Source organism: Oncorhynchus tshawytscha, linkage group LG10 (assembly GCF_018296145.1).
Source record: "Oncorhynchus tshawytscha isolate Ot180627B linkage group LG10, Otsh_v2.0, whole genome shotgun sequence".
Taxonomy (NCBI): Eukaryota; Metazoa; Chordata; class Actinopteri; order Salmoniformes; family Salmonidae; genus Oncorhynchus; species Oncorhynchus tshawytscha.
This window is the reverse complement of record NC_056438.1, coordinates 65,530,733-65,548,676: the sequence shown is the minus strand read 5'-3', so window position 1 is coordinate 65,548,676 and position 17,944 is coordinate 65,530,733. Positions and strand designations below refer to the sequence as shown.

The 17,944-nt window shown below is 43.7% G+C and overlaps 1 protein-coding gene across 4 annotated transcripts in view; it reads right to left on the bottom strand.

The window, feature by feature from the left end:
* mmp16b (matrix metallopeptidase 16b (membrane-inserted)) overlaps positions 1-16,504 on the bottom strand; it is a 42,947-nt gene extending 26,443 nt beyond the window's left edge. For 2 of the 4 annotated variants that reach the window (XM_042328852.1, XM_024435946.2), the window contains exons 1-5: positions 16,069-16,504; positions 10,343-10,491; positions 5,024-5,038; positions 1,837-1,953; positions 303-469 (exon numbers count right to left, since the gene is read on the bottom strand). In XM_042328852.1, coding sequence (XP_042184786.1) covers positions 303-469; positions 1,837-1,953; positions 5,024-5,038; positions 10,343-10,491; positions 16,069-16,197 — 577 coding nt within the window. In that variant the 5' untranslated portion in view covers positions 16,198-16,504. The remainder of the gene's footprint in view (positions 1-302; positions 470-1,836; positions 1,954-5,023; positions 5,039-10,342; positions 10,492-16,068) is intronic. The other 2 variants (XM_042328853.1, XM_024435947.2) reach the window with 1 other exon arrangement.
* Positions 16,505-17,944: the final 1,440 nt, after the last annotated feature.

The following is a 17,944-nucleotide window of genomic DNA, read 5'->3' as shown; positions in this document are numbered from 1 at the left end:
TCCAGGCGCACCAGTTTGAGTGTGTCAAGAACCGCAACGCTGTTGGAATTTTAATGCTCAACAGTTTTCTGTGTGTATCAAGAATGGGAAGCATTGTAGGAAGAATTGGAATCAACATGGGCTAACATCCCTGTGGAACACTTTCGACACCTTGTAAAGTCCACATCCCGATGAATTGAGGCTGTTCGGAGGGCAAAAGGGGGTGCAACTCAATATTAGGGACGTGTTCCTAATGTTTTGTACACACAGTGTTGTTTCAGATACAGTTTCCTCTCCCCAGAACCAATCCATACAATTCTCACCTGAGGCGAAGATGATGGTGATGTCCACGTCCCGCCGGCCGCTCTCCAGGGCACTGTAAGGGACGGCCTCGAAGCGGAGCGGCGTCACCCCTTGCCACACATCAAACGCACGCCGGATGGCATCGTGGGTCTCCCTGGCGCCCACTTTGGGAGTGACGTTCTTTATGCTGAGGGAGGAAGAGGGGGTGAGTCAATTAAGAACATATTTGTATTTACATCGACAGCATGTTTTTACAATAAAGGCCTCGGCCCCGATTCACAAAACACTTCTTATGCAACAATTAAGAAACTTCTTAAGAAAAACTTAAGTCTAAACTTAAGGAAAAAATAGCAGTAAAGAAGAAGTGACTTCTTAGGTTTTGTGAATCTGGGTCCTGATGTTAAGAGACAAAATATAGAAGAGTGGAAAACAGATTGTGTAATCCATCCTTTGTGGGGTTTTGAGGGGTGGGGGGTGGTATTGTAGAGTTGGATGGTACCACCAGTTAGACGAGCCATTGTGCACTGGTAAGACAGTATAAGACATTGACAATACTTGGAAGAAAATATTTAACACCTTGCTACATTTCACATCATTAAGATGAAGCTTTAGCACAAAGCAGGCCCCAACAAAAACAGCATTTTAAATATAGAAAAATAGACAGAAGCACATATCTGCCCAAATTCAAACCACCTCTCCCACTATTGCCTGGGGAGAATATTCTCTAAAATGGATGATGAGGCACTCTAAAAGTTTCACTTTTAAACTATTCCAACAAGCCCAGCAGCTTTCACTGCACTTTTAACATAGCTGTCGTTATCAGTGGTTTGCAGACGGTGAGAGCGAGAGAAATCTTCTTCCCCTCGTTTTCTCTCCCCAACTCATTTTTACAGAGCGAGTGCAGCCAGACAGCACAGCCAAGCAGACTGACATTCCATTAGAAGAGGTGCCTCATCAATCCACATGCAAGAAGGAAGGAAGGATTTGAATACATTTACAGAGTTATCGTCTATGCCGGCTGTAACCTGTCAATTTCCCACTGCGCTGAGGAGGACCCGTTATCCTGCTCTCTCAGACCCCATTAGCAATGGTGATAAGATGGGGAATTTGAATATTTTGGTAAGATTATTGGATGATTTACATAGAGAATCTTAGAGAATTGGACAAGAGAAAAGTTGTTCTCGATCATCCTTGCTATTAAAATGAAGTAGTTTGTCTGCTGATATTCTTAAAATGCAAACAAAAGTGAACTGCAAAGGAATGCAAAGAAGAGGTTGAAAAACATTCCATAACTTTATTCTGTTCTCTGACTTGACTTCTATTTACACACAAAATGTTATTCTGTGTAAATCAATTTCTGTGTTTGCCCATATATGCTGTATCCAAGGAAATGCAGAGGGCATATGAGACCAAGGCGAAAGAGAGTGGAAGAGAGAGTGAGAACACAAATTAATAGCTACACTGACAAACATGGAACCCTATAATAATAGTTGACTAACGTCGCTCACCTTTAGGTGATGTGTGTACGTGCATGTGCCGGCCTACGTCTCTCACCTGTAAGTGATATGTGTTCGTTGCCACTTCTGCCCCGTCAGTGCATACCTCCGCTTCCGCGACCTCGAGTTGCCTTTTAGTTTGTCTGGATTCCCACACCTCGGCCTTTTCATCCAACTAAGGAGGGAGGAAGTGGAGGTTGAAGAGAAGGAAAAAGAAGGGATGGGGACGACGAGTTAGTTAGATAAGTACAAGAATCTGGTGACAGATATACCTACAGGATGTTTAACTGGTTATATTTGATGCCACAACAAGCACTACTCTGAACTAGAATACCCTACATATTGCCTTACATACTGCGGTTCAGTGGACAATGGGACAAGTGGTTCCCACTGTAAAATAGAGCTGCTTCATACTACCCCTAATAACTACATACTGTACAGTATGTACCTTTTTCAAATGTATATGTCAGAATCATCAACAAGATTTTTTTTCTTTTTTTTCTCTCATTTTTTGTCTGGAGACGATGGTCAGGGGGCCGGAACATACAGTAGACTGCAAAATGCAAACTGACCGCAAGAAGCCAAAACAGATATAATATTTGTCAAAGATCACATATAAACCAAATTTTATTAGTCACATGTGCCAAATACAACAGGTGTAGTAGACCTTACAGTGAAATGCTTACTTATGAGCCCCTAACCAAAAATGCAGTTTAAAAAAACACACACACACACACACACACACACACACACACACACACACACACACACACACATATAATAAATATATATATATATATATATATATATATATATATATATATATATATATATGAATAAAAGTAACAAGTAATTAAAGAGCAGCAGTACAGAGTCAATGGGGGGGGCACCGGGGCACCGGTTAGTCGAAGTAATCTCTCTATGCGTGGGAATACTTTGGAACAGATTTACAAAATGTAAATGCCTTGGAGCTGGTTTTCTGGGGGTTTTATTGTCCAACAATAAAACAAATAAAAAAATGTACCTATCAAAACTTTGGGGGCAAATAAAATCCCCTGTGGGTCGCTATTTGGGGAACTGGTATATATATATTTTAGTGCCAAACAAAAACATATGAAGAGTTTCATTCCAAAACGCGATATATGCATTTTCAGACATATTTTGAGAAAGAAATCATGTTTCATCTTACCATAACCTGGGCTAGTGAAAAGACACATGATTTTATTTGAAATATATGCAAGGTAATTTTATTTTAGAGAGACAAATAATCATGTTTTGTGGTAAACGCTATAAACCCACCCCAAACAACAGAACTCCAATATAAAAATGATCCTGATTGTGTTTTCGATACATAAATAAATATTAAAATACTACATTTGTTTCAACTATACTGTGCAAATATCACATAGCCAGTTTATTGTATCCAGAGGGTGAACAGTCTATACAATGTGTGTTTTCTTTTTGGACATTTAAGCAACTTACGCAACAATTTTATGGGGGTTTTACAGGTTTTTCGTTTAGGATAAATAAAGGGAAGCTTTTTCAGTTTGATTATATACACTTTAGGGAAGGATTTAAGGAATAATAAAGACATTGAAAGTGTCTTGCAATTCATTTGCCGGTGAAAGATGGATTGATTCTTATTGTCGGAGTGACACAGTGCGCTGTTTGCTGCCTCTGTATGTTTGCAGACAGTAGCCTATTGTTCCCCATTAGTGGATCTTGGCTCTCTCCTTTTGTTTAGAAAGTTTCTATGGGCCAAGAGTAATAGATATCACAGGCTTCAAACTGTCAAAGGGATCCATAACAAAAAGGTCCATGACACTCAAGAGCTCAAAGCTTACGTAACGCTAGGTAGCACGGGAACAGCTGAGAGTGACAGCGGTCTACGCATCTGGCTGACTAAGCCACGGGTTAGCCTAAATGAATAAGATATGTTTCTGATTATATTCCCTAAGTGTGGCAAAAATATTTAGGGAAACCTAAACCTATGGGATCGGTGTGTCCCCCATGGGACAGTTGAGCTAACGTAGGCTAATGTGATTAGCATGAGATTGTAAGTAACAAGAACATTTCCCAGGACATAAACATATCTGATATAGGCAGAAAGCTTAAATTCTTATTAATCTAACTGCACTGTCCAATTTACAGTAGCTATTACAGTGAAAGAATACCATGCTATTGTTTGAGGAGAGTGCACAGTTATGAACTTGGAAATGTATTAATAAACCAATTAGGCACATTTGGGCAGTCTTGAGACAACATTTAGAACAGAAATGCAATGGTTCATTGAACCAGTATAAAACGTTGCACGTACAATGCTGCCATCTAGTGGCCAAGATCTAAATTGCCCCTAACATGTAATAGTACATTATGGCCTTTCTCATTGCATTTCAAAGATGATGGGGGGGGGGACATGTTTTTTTCTTTGTATTATATTTTTTTACCAGATCTATTGTGTTATATTCATTTCACATTTCCACAAACTTCAAAGTATTTCCTTTCAATTGGTATCCAGAATATGCATATCATTGCTTCAGGTCCTGAGCTAGAGGCAGTTAGATTTGGGTATGTCATTTTAGCCCCAATTTTTTTTTAAGGGTCCAATTCTTAAGAGGGTAACTCAACAGACAAATACAGTATAATGGACATGATTTGCTAAATGACTGACTTTTGTGCCAGCGACAAAACCCAGGACAGTGGATAAAGATAGAAGCATTTTTAAAATATTGTTCTAATTGTAGATGATCAGTTACATAGCCTTTTTTTATATTCCCAATGTAATGTTAATGGTTTCTAACATGGCTGCCATATAATTTTGAAGTATCATGTAAATGCATCATAATGCTAATTCTGTTCAAGGGAGCTAACATGGCTGCCATATAATGTTGCAGTGTTATGTCAATGTATCCTACTGAAGAAACCTCACTGTCCCATCTCTCTAAACACATGGCTCTGGTATGAAACATTCAATTCAGATGAAAAAATGCAAATGTAAATTTTTTTCATTTATCACGTTTTGAAAATAAATACTTTTCATATTATAGTACGCCACAAAAGTGAATGTATTACCATAAAAATGTGACATCTAGCTGAATTAAATGGTTCTTTCCATTCTGAGAAAAAAGTGGTGAGACTGAGTGTTGGCCAGGCTAGAGCATCAATGACTGATCTATTTCCATTCAAACCCATGCAACACATGGAATACTGTGCTCACACATAATATGTCAAATGTAGAGCCTCACCTTAGTGTGATATCACTTCATCAATTAAGCAAGAAGGGGAAGAATGCAAAGAGTTCAAATCTCACTTGGCACGTGGCTGCTGGTTAGAGGTCAAATCAAAACAAATGTTATTTGTCACATACACATGGTTAGCAGATGTTAATGTAGGTGGAGTGAAATGCTTGTGCTTCTAGTTCCGACAGTGGTGTTGGAGCTAATTCGGGTTAATCAGTGCAGGCTACTTTATCATTGGTGATAATTACTTTTTTTGTTTCCTATTTTCAAGTGGTGTAAAAAGTATCCAATTGTTATACTTGAGTAAAAGTAAAGATACCTGAATATAAAATGACTCAAGTAAAAGTGGAAGTCACCCAATAAAATACTTCTTAAGAAAAATATTTGGGTTTTAAATATACTTAAGTAACAAAGGTAAATGTAATTAGTAAATATAGTAAAACAAGTTTACTTTTTTATTTAACCTTTATTTAACAAGAAAGTTTGATACTGTAAAAGTATAAATCATTTAAAATTCCTTATATTAAGCAAACCGGATGGCACAATTTCCATGTTTTTATTTTATTTACGGATAGCTAGGGGCACACTCCAACATTCAGACATAATTTACACACAAAGCATTTGTGTTTAGTGAGTCCGCCAGATCAGAGGCAGTAGATATGACCAGGGATGTTCTCTTGATGAAAGTGTGTGAATTGCATTCAAAATGTAATGAGTACTTTTGAGTGTCAGGGAAATGTGTGGAGTAAAAAGTACAATATTTTCTTTAGGATCAAATCAAATCAAAGTGTATTTGTCACGTGTGCCGAATACAACAGGTGAAGACCTTACAGTAAAATGCTTACTTACAGGCTCTAACCAATAGTGCGGGAAAAAAGGTGTGTGTGTGTGTGTGTGTGTGTGTGTGTGTGTGTGTGGGGTGGGGGGGTAAGTAAAGAAATAAAACAACAGTAAGAGGGGTTGGGGGGAGGCACACAATGCAAATAGTCTGGGTAACCATTTGGTTACCTATTCAGGAGTTTTGTGGCTTGGGGGTAAAAACTGTTGAGAAGCCGTTTTGTCCTAGACTTGGCACTCCAGTACCGCTTGCCATGCGGTAGTAGAGAGAACAGTCTATGACTGGGGTGGCTGGGGTCTTTGACAATTTTCAGGGTCTTCCTCTGACACCGCCTGGTGTGGAGGTCCTGGATGGCAGACACCTTTGCCCCAGTGACTTACTGGGCCGTACGCACTACCCTCTGAAGTGCCTTGTGGTCGGAGGCCGAGCAATTGCCGTACCAGGCAGTGATGCAACCGGTCAGGATGCTCTCGATGTTGCAGCTGTAGAACCTTTTGAGGATATCAGGACCCATGCCAAATCTTTTTAGTTTCCTGAGGGGGAATAGGCTTTGTCGTGCCCTCTTCACGACTGTCTTGGTGTGTTTGGACCATTCTAGTTTGTTGTTGATGTGGACACCAAGGAATTTGAAGCTCTCAACCTGCTCCACTACAGTCCCATCGATGAGAATGGGGACGTGCTCGGTGCTCCTTTTCCTGTAGTCCACAATCATCTCCTTAGTCTTGGTTACGTTGAGGGATAGGTTGTTGTCCTGGCACCACCCGGCCAGGTCTCTGACCTCCTCCCTATAGGCTGTCTCGTCGTTGTCGGTGATCAGGCATAGCACTGTTGTGTCGTCAGCAAACTTAATGATGGTGTTGGAGTCGTGCCTGGCCATGCAGTTGTGGGTGAACAGGGAGTACAGGAGGGGACTGAGCTGAAGTAAAAGTTGTCAAAAAGATAAATAGTAAAGTATAGTATTTTTACTGAAGTAATTTACACCACTGCTATTTTCACTGACTCCTCAGTCCCATTCTGTTTTTAAGTAATGAAAAATGGTTTATTGTGATTTCGATGACTCAATGGTCCTCAATGTGAGTGTACTGTAGATGTGTTAATATGTGAATGTGTCCGTGTAACTCAGTAACCCAATGGCGCCGACAGAGATGCCTCTCTTCGTGTTCTTAGGAAATTATGCGGTATTTTTTTATTTTATTAATTATTTCTTACATTGTACCCCAGGAAATCTTAAGTCTTATTACATACAGCCGGGAAGAACTATTGGATATAAGAGCAACGTCAACTTACCAACATTACGACCAGGAATACGACTTTCCCGAAATGGATCCTCTGTTCGGACCAACACCCAGGACAATGGATCTGATCCCAGTAGGCGGCCAAAAACAACGGCGCCGCAGAAGGGCCAGACGGAGCGCCCTTCTGGTCAGGCTCCGTAGATGGGCACATCGCTCACCGCTCCCGAGTATACTACTCACCAATGTCCAGTCTCTTGACAACAAGGTAGACGAAATTCGAACAAAGGGTTGCCTTCCACAGAGACATCAGAGATTGTAACATTCTCTGTTTCACAGAAACATGGCTCTCTCGGGATATGTTGTCGGAATCGGTTCAGCCACCGGGCTTCTCCATGCATCGCGCCGACAGAGATAAACACCTCTCTATGAAGAGGAAGGGCGGGTGTGTATGCTTTATGTTTAATGACTCATGGTGTAATCATAACAACATACAGGAACTCAAGTCCTTCTGCTCACCCGACAGAATTCCTTACAATCAAATGCTGGCCATTTTACCTACCAAGAGAATTCTCGTCAGTTACAGTCACAGCTGTGTACATTCCCCCTCAAATGAACACCAAGACGGCCCTCAAGGAACTTCATTGGACTCTTATGTAAACTGGAAACCATATATCCGGAGGCTGCATTTATTTTAGCTTGGGATTTTAACAAAGCAAATTTTAGAACAAGGCTACCTAAATGCTATCAGCATATTGATTGCACAACTTGCAGGGATAATACTCTTGATCACTGCTACTCTAACTTCCGCAATGCATACAAAGCCCTCCCCGCTCTCCCTTTGGCAAATCCGACCACGATGCCATCTTGCTCGATCCGTCTTATTGGCAGAACCTCAAAGGGGATGTACCAGTGACGAGAACCATTCAATGCTGGTCTGACCAATCGAAAGCCACACTTTAAGATTGTTTTGATCACGCAGACTGGAATATGTTCTGGTCAGCCTCAGAGAACAACATTGACCTATATGCTGACTCGATAAGTGTGTTTATTAAGAAGTCCATAGGAGATGTTGTACCCACTGTGACTATTAAAACCTTCCTTAACCAGAAACCGTGTATGTATGGCGGGATTTGCGCAAAACTGAAAGCGCGATCCACCGCATTTAACCATGGAAAGAGGTCTGGAAATATGGCTGAATTTAAACAGTGTAGTTATTCCCTCCACAAGTCAATCAAACAAGTGAAATGCCAGAACAGGGACAAGGTGGAGTCGCAATTCAATGGCTCAATATCGAGACGTATGTGGCATGACCATGGAAATCAGACTACAAAAACAAAAACAGCCACGTCACGGACGTCGACATCAGGCTTCCAGACAATCTAAAACACCTTCTTTTCCCGCTTTGAGGCTAATACAGTGCCACCGTCGCGACTCACTAACAAAGACTGTGTCCCCCCTCTCCTTCTCCATTGCTGACGTGAGTAAAACATTTAAACTTGTTAACCCTCCCAAGGCTGGTGGCCCGGATGGCATCCCTAGCCGCGTCCTCAGAGCATGCACAGACCAGCTGGCTGGTGTGTTTTACGGACATATTCAATCACTCCCTATCAAATCTATCCCAGTCTGTTGTCCCCATATGCTTCAAGATGGTTACCATTGTTCCTGTACCCAAGAAGGCAAAGATAACTGAACTAAATGACTACCTACCGGTAGCACTTACTTCTGCCATCATGAAGTGCTTTGAGAGGCTAGTCAAGGATCATATCACCACCACCTTAGACCCACTTCAGTTTGCATACCGCCCCAACAGGTCCAAAGATGATGCACTCACCATCAAACTGCAAACTGCCCTATCCCATCTGGACAAAAAGAATACCTATGTAAGAATGCTGCTCATTATCTACAGCTCAGCATTCAAACCCATAGTACCCTCCAAGCTCATCAAGCTGGAGCCCCTGGGTCTCAACCCCGCCATGTGCAACTGGGTCATGGACTTTCGGATGGGCCGCCCCCAGGTGGTGAAGGTAGGAAACAACATCTCCACTTCACTGAACCTCAACACTGGGGCCCCACAAGAGTGTGTGCTCAGTCCTCTCCTGTACTCCATGTTCACCCACGACTGTGTGGCCATGCACGCCTCCAACTCAATCATCAAGTTTTCAGACGACACAACAGTAGTGGGCCTGATCACCAACAACGACGAGACAGCCTATAGGGAGGAGGTGAGGGCACTTGGAGTGTGATGTCAGGAAACCAACCTCTCACTTAACGTCAACAAAACAAAGGAGATGATCGTGGACTTCAGGAAACAGCAGAGTGTGCACCCCCCGATCCACATCGAAGGGACAGCAGTGGAGAAGGTGGAAAGTTTTACGTTCCTGGGCGTACTAATCACAGACAAACTGAAAGGGTCCACTCACACAGACAGTGTGGTGAAGAAGGCGCAACAGCGCCTCTTCAACCTCAGGAGGCTGAAGAAATTTGGCTTGTAACCCAAAACCCTGACAAACATTTACAGATGCACAATCGAGAGCATTCTGTCGAGTATCACAGCCTGGTACGGCAACTGCAGCACCCTCAACCGCAAGGCTCTCCAAAGGGTGGTGCTGTCTGCACAACGCATCCCTGGGAGCAAACTACCTGCCCTCCATGATACCTACAGCACCGCTGTCACAGGAAGACCAAAAATATCATTAAGGACAATAACCACCCAAGCCATTGCCTGTGCCTGTTCACACCGCTATCATCCAGAAGGCGAGATCAGTACAGGTGCATCAAAGCTGGGACCGAGAGACTGAAAAACAGCTTCTATCTCAAGGCCATCAGACTGTTAAACAGCAATCACTAACTCAGAGAGGCTGCTACCTACATTGAGACCCAATCCCTGGGCACTTTAATAAATGGATCATTAGTCATTTTAAACAATGCCACTTTAAATAATGCCACTTTAATAATGTTTACATATCTTACATTACTCATATCACATGTATATACTGGGTTTTATACCATCTACTGCACCTTGCCTATCATCCATATATTTATATGTACATATTCTCATTCACCCCTTTAGATTTGTGTGTATTAGGTAGTTGTTGGGGAATTGTTAGATTACATGTTAGATATTACTACACTGTCGGAACTATAAGCACAAGTATTTCACTACACTCACATTAACATCTGCTAACCATGTGTATGTGACCAGTAAAATTTTATTTGGTGTGTGTGTGTCCGTGTGTATGTGTGTCTACTCACTCTGTGGTCCTCTCATCCAGTGTCCCTGTAACATTGAGGCCGTAGATGCGCTGCATGGCTGCGATGGCTTGTTGCATGGTCTGGGCTGAACGCAGGATAGCCATTCTGGGGTCTGTGTGGGGAAGGTAGCCATACTTCTGTAGCCATCCCTACAGGAGAAAGGGAGGGAGGAGAGAGGGAGAGATTAATGCATTACTGTCCTTATTCATATCTGAAAGAAAGCTGACAAATGATGAAATTACATCGCTATTACATGAGTTATAACAAAGCTACATTTTGGTAATCGTAACCGAGATAAATGATAGGGAGAAAGGTCTGTCCTTGTTCATAAAGTCTCTAGTATGAGTCAAACTGATCTCTGCATCAAATACATTCACTCAGTGTTTTTGCCTATAACCAACACAGCTCAAAGCAGCCGCCCACACAGAGTGACACTGACACTCCTTCATTCAGTAGAGATTGAGTGTAGACCAGGGGTCATTGTTAGATCCTATCCCCGTTGATGGGATTCGAGAGCCACGAGGCAGCGAGGCAGGCGGCCACACTCCACCACAGCTGTCCACACGCCAACCAGCTGCTGTTGCCTCGCTATCACCATCATTACCCATCCTATGAGATGCTCCCGCTAATCCTCCATATATCTCTCCCTCCCTCCCTCAATCCCTGTATCTCTAACTCTCCCTCTCCGCTCCTCATTGAGCCAAACGCCTTGTTGTTGTTTGTCCATCTTTCCACCATCCCTTAATCATATGTAGCCAATGGTTGGTTGGTTAGTTGTTTGTTGCTGAGTCTGTGTATAGCTAAGGCCCAGGTTCTGGTTCCCAGGACTGAATAAGGAATTTGATTGTGCCATTTGACTTGGGATGGGATGAGAGAGAATAGTCTATGGTAGGCTAGGCCTATGCAGAGAATATGACCGCAGCAATTAATATGGTACAAGATATTCAACCCTATCCCATTACGCAACTTGGATCACATCTTAATCTGCACAGCCATAAACCCACCAAATTTCCCTCGACAAAGAATAATAGTTTATAGCATAGTAGTCCCTTGCAAAAGTATTCAGACCCCTTGGATTTCTTCACATTTTATTGTGTTACATAGTGGGATTCAAATTGATTTAGTTGTCATTTTGTTCTCAACAATCTACACAAAATAACATTACAAAAATGTAATAACTAAAATATAGTCGTTGCAAAAGTTTTGAGTCAATATGTGTTAGAAACACCTTTTGGCATCAATTACAGCTTAGAGTCTTCTTGGGTATGTCCAGTGGTGTAGCAGAGGGTATAAGCAGGTATAAGCCATATACCCACTTTTATTAATCCCCACAATGCGTATCAAAGTAGTATAGTTGAGATATAAGACATATCAATTAATAAGGCTGATGGAACAGATCAGAATGTTTAGCTTAAAAATGTTGATAAACTATTATTTCTTCACATTTTAAGTGCAGCAATCTGCACACGGCAGTAGGCCTGTGCGCAAACATTCCAAAATACTATTTGCGGGGGGGAAAACTTTCTAAAATGCGCAACACACATGCTAGAGGTTTCATGGACAGAGATTGAAATATCCATTAGAAAGTTAGAGAGACAGGACATCTAAAGATGTTATAAGTATCCAGGGTTGCTAATATGACTAGGAAAATGAGAGGAGAGAGAAGCTGGGAGAGAAGAGAAGCTCCGGGAGAAGCTCCGGGAGAGAAGCTGCCCGGAGGCTAATCCAGCTTCGGCAAGGCTTCTACAGTGTAGTTTACTATACGGTGGATTTCAGCACGTTGGCAGCAGAGAGTGTTTGGAACCAGGAAGCATGTTTGATATGTTCCTGCACGCGTCTCGGAGGAGGTCAAGGACGAGCTTGCTGATCGGGAGTTACCTATGGATCTCAATTCCCTTATCGCTTTGACCATCGATGGAGTGAGAGATTAGATTTTGATCGCACGCCCAAGGACCCCACCTTGCCTCCGAGTCAACTTGGAAGCTCTCAATGGTCTTGTTGCCAAGAGGACCAAGGATTCCCGACCTGCCCCGAGGGCTGCCCGAAGACGGCCGACTCACTGCTTCCTGAGCCTATGTCACTAGGCAGAGCTGGGCTATCGCTAGCGGAATGGAAATACAGGATCAACACGAAGAGTTGTCTGTATTGCGGGACTCTTGGCCATTTTTTGTCCTCTTGTTCTCTAAAGAAGCCAGGCTTACCGGTAGGAGCAAGGACTCTGGTGGGCCATATGGAGAACATTCCTGCTTCCCCTGCTCACACCCCTTTTCATGCCATTCTACTGTGGGGAGACCAATCCAAATCTCTCTGGGCTCTCATTGACTCTGAGGCGACGAGAGTTTTTTGGACAGTACCCTGCCATTCCCATGGATGTTAGAGAGCTGGACGGGCACTCTATAGGCCGAGTCACCCACAACAGCACTCCCATCCACCTACGGGTGTCAGGGAACCACAGTGAGGTTATCCAGTTTCCTGCTCATCAAGTTCCCGTGATATTGGGAATTCTCCTGGCTCCAACCACACAATCCCCTCCTTAACTGGTCGACTGGTGCCTTCGTGGACTGGAGCCCGTTCTGCCACACTTATTGCCTGAAGTCAGCACAACCTGCCCCGGTACGTCTTCCTGGGGCTTTGAACGTGCCTCGGACCTCTCCGCCAGTCCCGCAGAGTACCAGGATCTCCAGGATGTGTTCAGCAAGGCCCGGGCGACGTCGCTTCCACCGCATCGACCCTATGACTGCGGGATTGACATTCTCCCTAGCACCACGCTTCCCCCGAGGACATCTGTACTCTGTCGGGACCGGAGACCAAGGCTATGGATACCTACAATGGGGACTCCCTAGCTGCTGGATTTATCCATCCCTCTTCCTCTCCCTCTAGCGCAGGCTTCTTCTTCATGGAGAAAAAGGACAAGACCTTGCGCCTGTGCATTGACTACCGGGGACTCAACGACATTACGGTTAAGAACCGTTACCTGCTACCACTCATCTCCTCGGCCTTCGAGCCGCTCCCGGGGGCCATTGTGTTTTCCAAGCTGGATCTACGGAACGCCTACCACCTGGTGCGGATATGAGAGGGGGATGAGTGGAAGACCGCCTTCAACACAGCCAGTGGCCACTACGAGTATCTGGTCATGCCCTTCGGCCTCACCATGCTCCTGCTGTGTACCAGGGTCTGGTGAATGATGTTCTCCGCGACATGTTGAACCAGTTCATCTTCGTCTACATTGATGACATCCTCGTCTTCTCCCTCTCTCCTCAAGAACACGTGCGCCACGTCCGGCAGGTCCTTCAACACCTTCTGGAGAATCAGCTGTTTGTGAAGGCAGAGAAGTGCGAGTTCCATCGCTCCACCACCCCCTTTCTGGGTTACATCATCTCTGCTAGGAGTGTCCAGATGGATCCCGGGAAGGTGAGAGCAGTGATGGATTGGCCTTAGTCTACGACCAGGGTGCAGCTGCAACGTTTTCTGGGATTAGCCAATTTCTATCGCCGCTTTATCCGGGGTTACAGCACCCTGGCTTCCCCCCTGTCAGTACTCACCTTGCCCAAGGTTCAGTTCATGTGGTCCCCAGCTGCTGACCGGGCATTCTGGGACCTCAAACATTGCTTCACCACAGCTCCCATCCTGGTTCATCCAGACCCATCTCGTCAGTTCGTGGTGGAGGCCATGCTTCGGGCGTCGGAGTAGGGGCTGTCCTGTCCCAGGGTTCTGCCCTTGACCTCAAGCTACATCCCTGCGCCTTCTTCTCCCATCGCCTCAATTCCCCAAGGAAAGGAACTACGATACCTCCAGGTATCGAAGACAAGCGGATTGCCATCGGACCCCGGCTCCCCGGTATCGTCCCGGGCAGAAGGTATGGCTCTCCACCTGGGATCTTCCCCTCCGGGTAGAGTCTCGCAAACTGTCCCCCCGGTTTATCGGCCCTTACCCAATCTCCAAGGTCATTAGCCCCTCTGATGTTCGTCTTCTGTTGTCCCGTACCTTTCATATACACCCCACCTTTCATGTGTCCCGTATCAAGCCTGTCACGCCCTGATCTGTTTCACCTGTCTCTGTGATTGTCTCCACCCCCCTCCAGGTGTTGCCCATCTTCCCTATTATCCCCTGTGTATTTATACCTGTGTTCTCTGTTTGTTGCCAATTCATCTTGTTTGTCAAGCTTACCAGTATTTGTCCTGTTGAACCCGCCCGCCTGACCACTCTGCCTGCCCCTGAGCCTGTCTGCCGTCCTGTACCTTTGCCCCTATCTGGATTTCTGACCTCTGCCTGACTTGACCCTGCCTGCCGTCCTGTACCTTTGCTTCTGTTGCTGTATTTAACATTGTTACTTTGACACGGTCTTCATCTGGTTCTTACCTTATCCTGATATTTGGCCTACTATTAGCCTACTTGTACAGTACAGTTTGGGTTGGCCTGACTGTGAAAGCCCAATATGGGATTCATCATTTTAGGAGCATAGCCTATGTCACTGTTTGTCATAGAATTTTTCAAACAGGGCGCCTTTCCCTCGCCACAGGGGCCGTTTGGGAAATGTTTGTCAAAATTAGAGTATGCCCACTTCCACAATTAGAGTATACCTACTTCTCCAGGCACCACTAAAACACTGGTAAATCTATAAGAGTTTTGCACACATGGATTGTACCATATTTGCCCATTATTCTTTTAAAAAAATATTCAAGCTCTGTCAAGAGGTTGGGGATCATGGCTAGACAGCAATTTTCAAGTCTTGTCATAGATTTTCAAGCAGATTTAAGTCCAAACTGTAACTTGGTCACTCGGGAACATTCACTGTCTTCTTGGTAAGCAACTTCAGTGTAGATTTGGCCTTGTGTTGTAGGCTATTGTCCTACGGAAAGGTGAATTCCTTTCCCAGTCTCTGGTGTAAAGCAGACTGATGCAGGTTTTCCTCTTGGATTTTGCCTGTTTAGCTCCATCCCATTACTTTTTATCCTTAAACTCACCAGTATTTGCAGATATTAACCATATACTCGTACCATGATGCAGCCACCACCTTGCTTGAAAATGTCAATCTGTGCTTGAAATGTAATACTTGAATGAATGACTTTACAGTTGTTGTATGTATGGGGGACAGAGGAAGGGTTAGTCCACTTAACTTATGTGATTTGTTAAACCACATTTTACTCTTGAAATAATGTAGGCTTACCTAAACAAAGGGGATGAATATATAATGACTGTATTTTGGTTCAGAATGTTTTATTTATGGTAAAATATATATATATATATATCCCACTTTGACACTACAGAGTATTTTGTGTAGAATGTTGACAAAATATGACAAATGAATGCATTTTAATCCCAGTATAAAATGTGAAGAAATCCAAGGGGTCTGCACACGCAAGGCACTGTATTATGATAACAAATATTGCAGTGAGATCGAATGAGAGGATGGGCGCTGGACCATCTCGTTCATGGTCGCCCATCCTCCCTCTCACCCGCTGTCCAAAGCAATAGCATAGGATGTTGTTCTTCTGACTTGTAAAAAATTATTGAACGGATAATCATTTCGACGTTCCATGCATCTTGAAACATGCATAAAATACAATGTTGCTATGTCATCTGGTCATGTTTATGTGATAATGTAGCCAGATAAATAACAGCAACCATCGTCCACACGCAATGTTCTGCCACTCGAGCACAGGAGAGTGCATTGTCATTTATTATGAGCCACCGCGAAGCAATAGCAGGCCATGTATCTTACTTACCTCAACGCTGAATTGACGAATCTCTTCTCCGGACGCGGCGCATAAAATCCACAGCAAGAAATGCAAGCAGAACGCTGTTGCGTAAAGGCAATCCAATGGTTTTCTTTTAGAGGGGGATACTAAGGTCATAATGACCCGTTTTTCCCAAATGGGTTATTAGGAAAAACCGCCCGTCTGATTTTTATTCGTGCGTCAAATGAAGAAAACCATCGGGCGAGCTGTCAAAGCCAAATTCCGAGACGTGCATAAAAGGACGGCCGCGGTGGTTTTGTCAACCGGATAAAGTAAACCCAGATGACATATATTATTTTCTCATGTTAGGCTGTGATAGAATTCGGCATGTTAGCTCCACCGCCCCAGTCACTATTATTTACATAGCTGATTTAGTTTATCCAGCGGCATCAATGGCCATGTACAGTAAGCATACCCCCCGAGTCTACGCCTGCGCTATGATGTCTCCAGCAGCGCAACACTCCACTTGACGGCGTAAAGACCAACGTCATGTAATGTACCCTGGTACAAGATTCTTTATGTACTGTGAGAATAGAAATAGCTCGAGACAGATGGAGCAATCATCCTTCAATATCCCCGATAGCATTCAAGTATAGACTATTAAACGGTTATAACAATGTCATGTAATAACGGGTATATTAACAGTATTAATCATATGTCCTATTCATGAAGATAAACATATGATATTATATGAGAAGAATGTCCCTTGCGGGTGTCGAACCCTTGTCTCCCAGCTAAAGACGTGGGTCATAACATGCCTACTTAGGCAAGGCTCTTTACAGTATCCACTCCGGTTGGGAGAGCGTGTCCCCACGTTGCACTATACCAAGTACTTCACGATTCACTATACCAAGTACCTCGCGTGTGCACTCCTCTCCGATGGCCCCCAAGGCACCATCCCACACCTGCCACCAACGTAGTGATCGTTGCGAACGGCGACAGTACAACGCCCATTGCAAGTCTCAAAAACGGGTCTCCTAGCCCGTAGACCTTAAGGGTTAACCCATTTGGGGGGGATCGTAAGTCGTAACAGGCCTAGCTAGTCAATGTTCGTTACAGGCCTACCCTAACCCTGCTGTTGACTAAAGAAGACTACACCACTCTAGGAAATACTCTATTTGCAGGCTCATGGTGGTTGGTGAATTAATGCATGGAGACAAGAAGCCTCAGCTGAGTACCAAGGTCAGGATTCTGCACGAGACAGAGACTGTACTTTAACCACAAGGTGGCAGTGTTTTATTGAGAAACAGGTTCCCAACTACTACTCAAATGGGGTCAAGACAAATACACTGAGACAAGCCAAACATATCTTAATTAAATCATGATATGGTGTACAATATCCCCACCCTACTCATTAGATATTAACGATTAAAGAGGCCTTTAATCCAATAGGAATCCCTTTCAAAAGTGGTACGTTAGTCATGTCCTGTTTCAACCCTTAAAAGGAAAATACTGCACAGTACAAGATGCCCATTATATAGTACATACAGTTAAAGTCGTAAGTTTACATATACTTAGGTTGGAGTCATTTAAACTCGTTTTTCAACCACTCCACAAATTTCTTGTTAACAAACTACAGTTTTGGCATGTCGGTTAGGACATCTACTTTGTGCATGACACAAGTAATTTTTCCAACAATTGTTTACAGACAGATTGTTTCACTTATAATTCACTATATCACAATTCCAGTGGGTCAGAAGTTTACATACACTAAGTTGACTGTGCCTTTAAACAGCTTGGAAAAGTCCAGGAAATGATGGCATGGCTTTAGAAGCTTCTCAAAGGCTAATTGACATAATTTGAGTAAATTGAAGGTGTACCTGTGGATGTATCTCAAGGCCTACCTTCAAACTCAGTGCCTCTT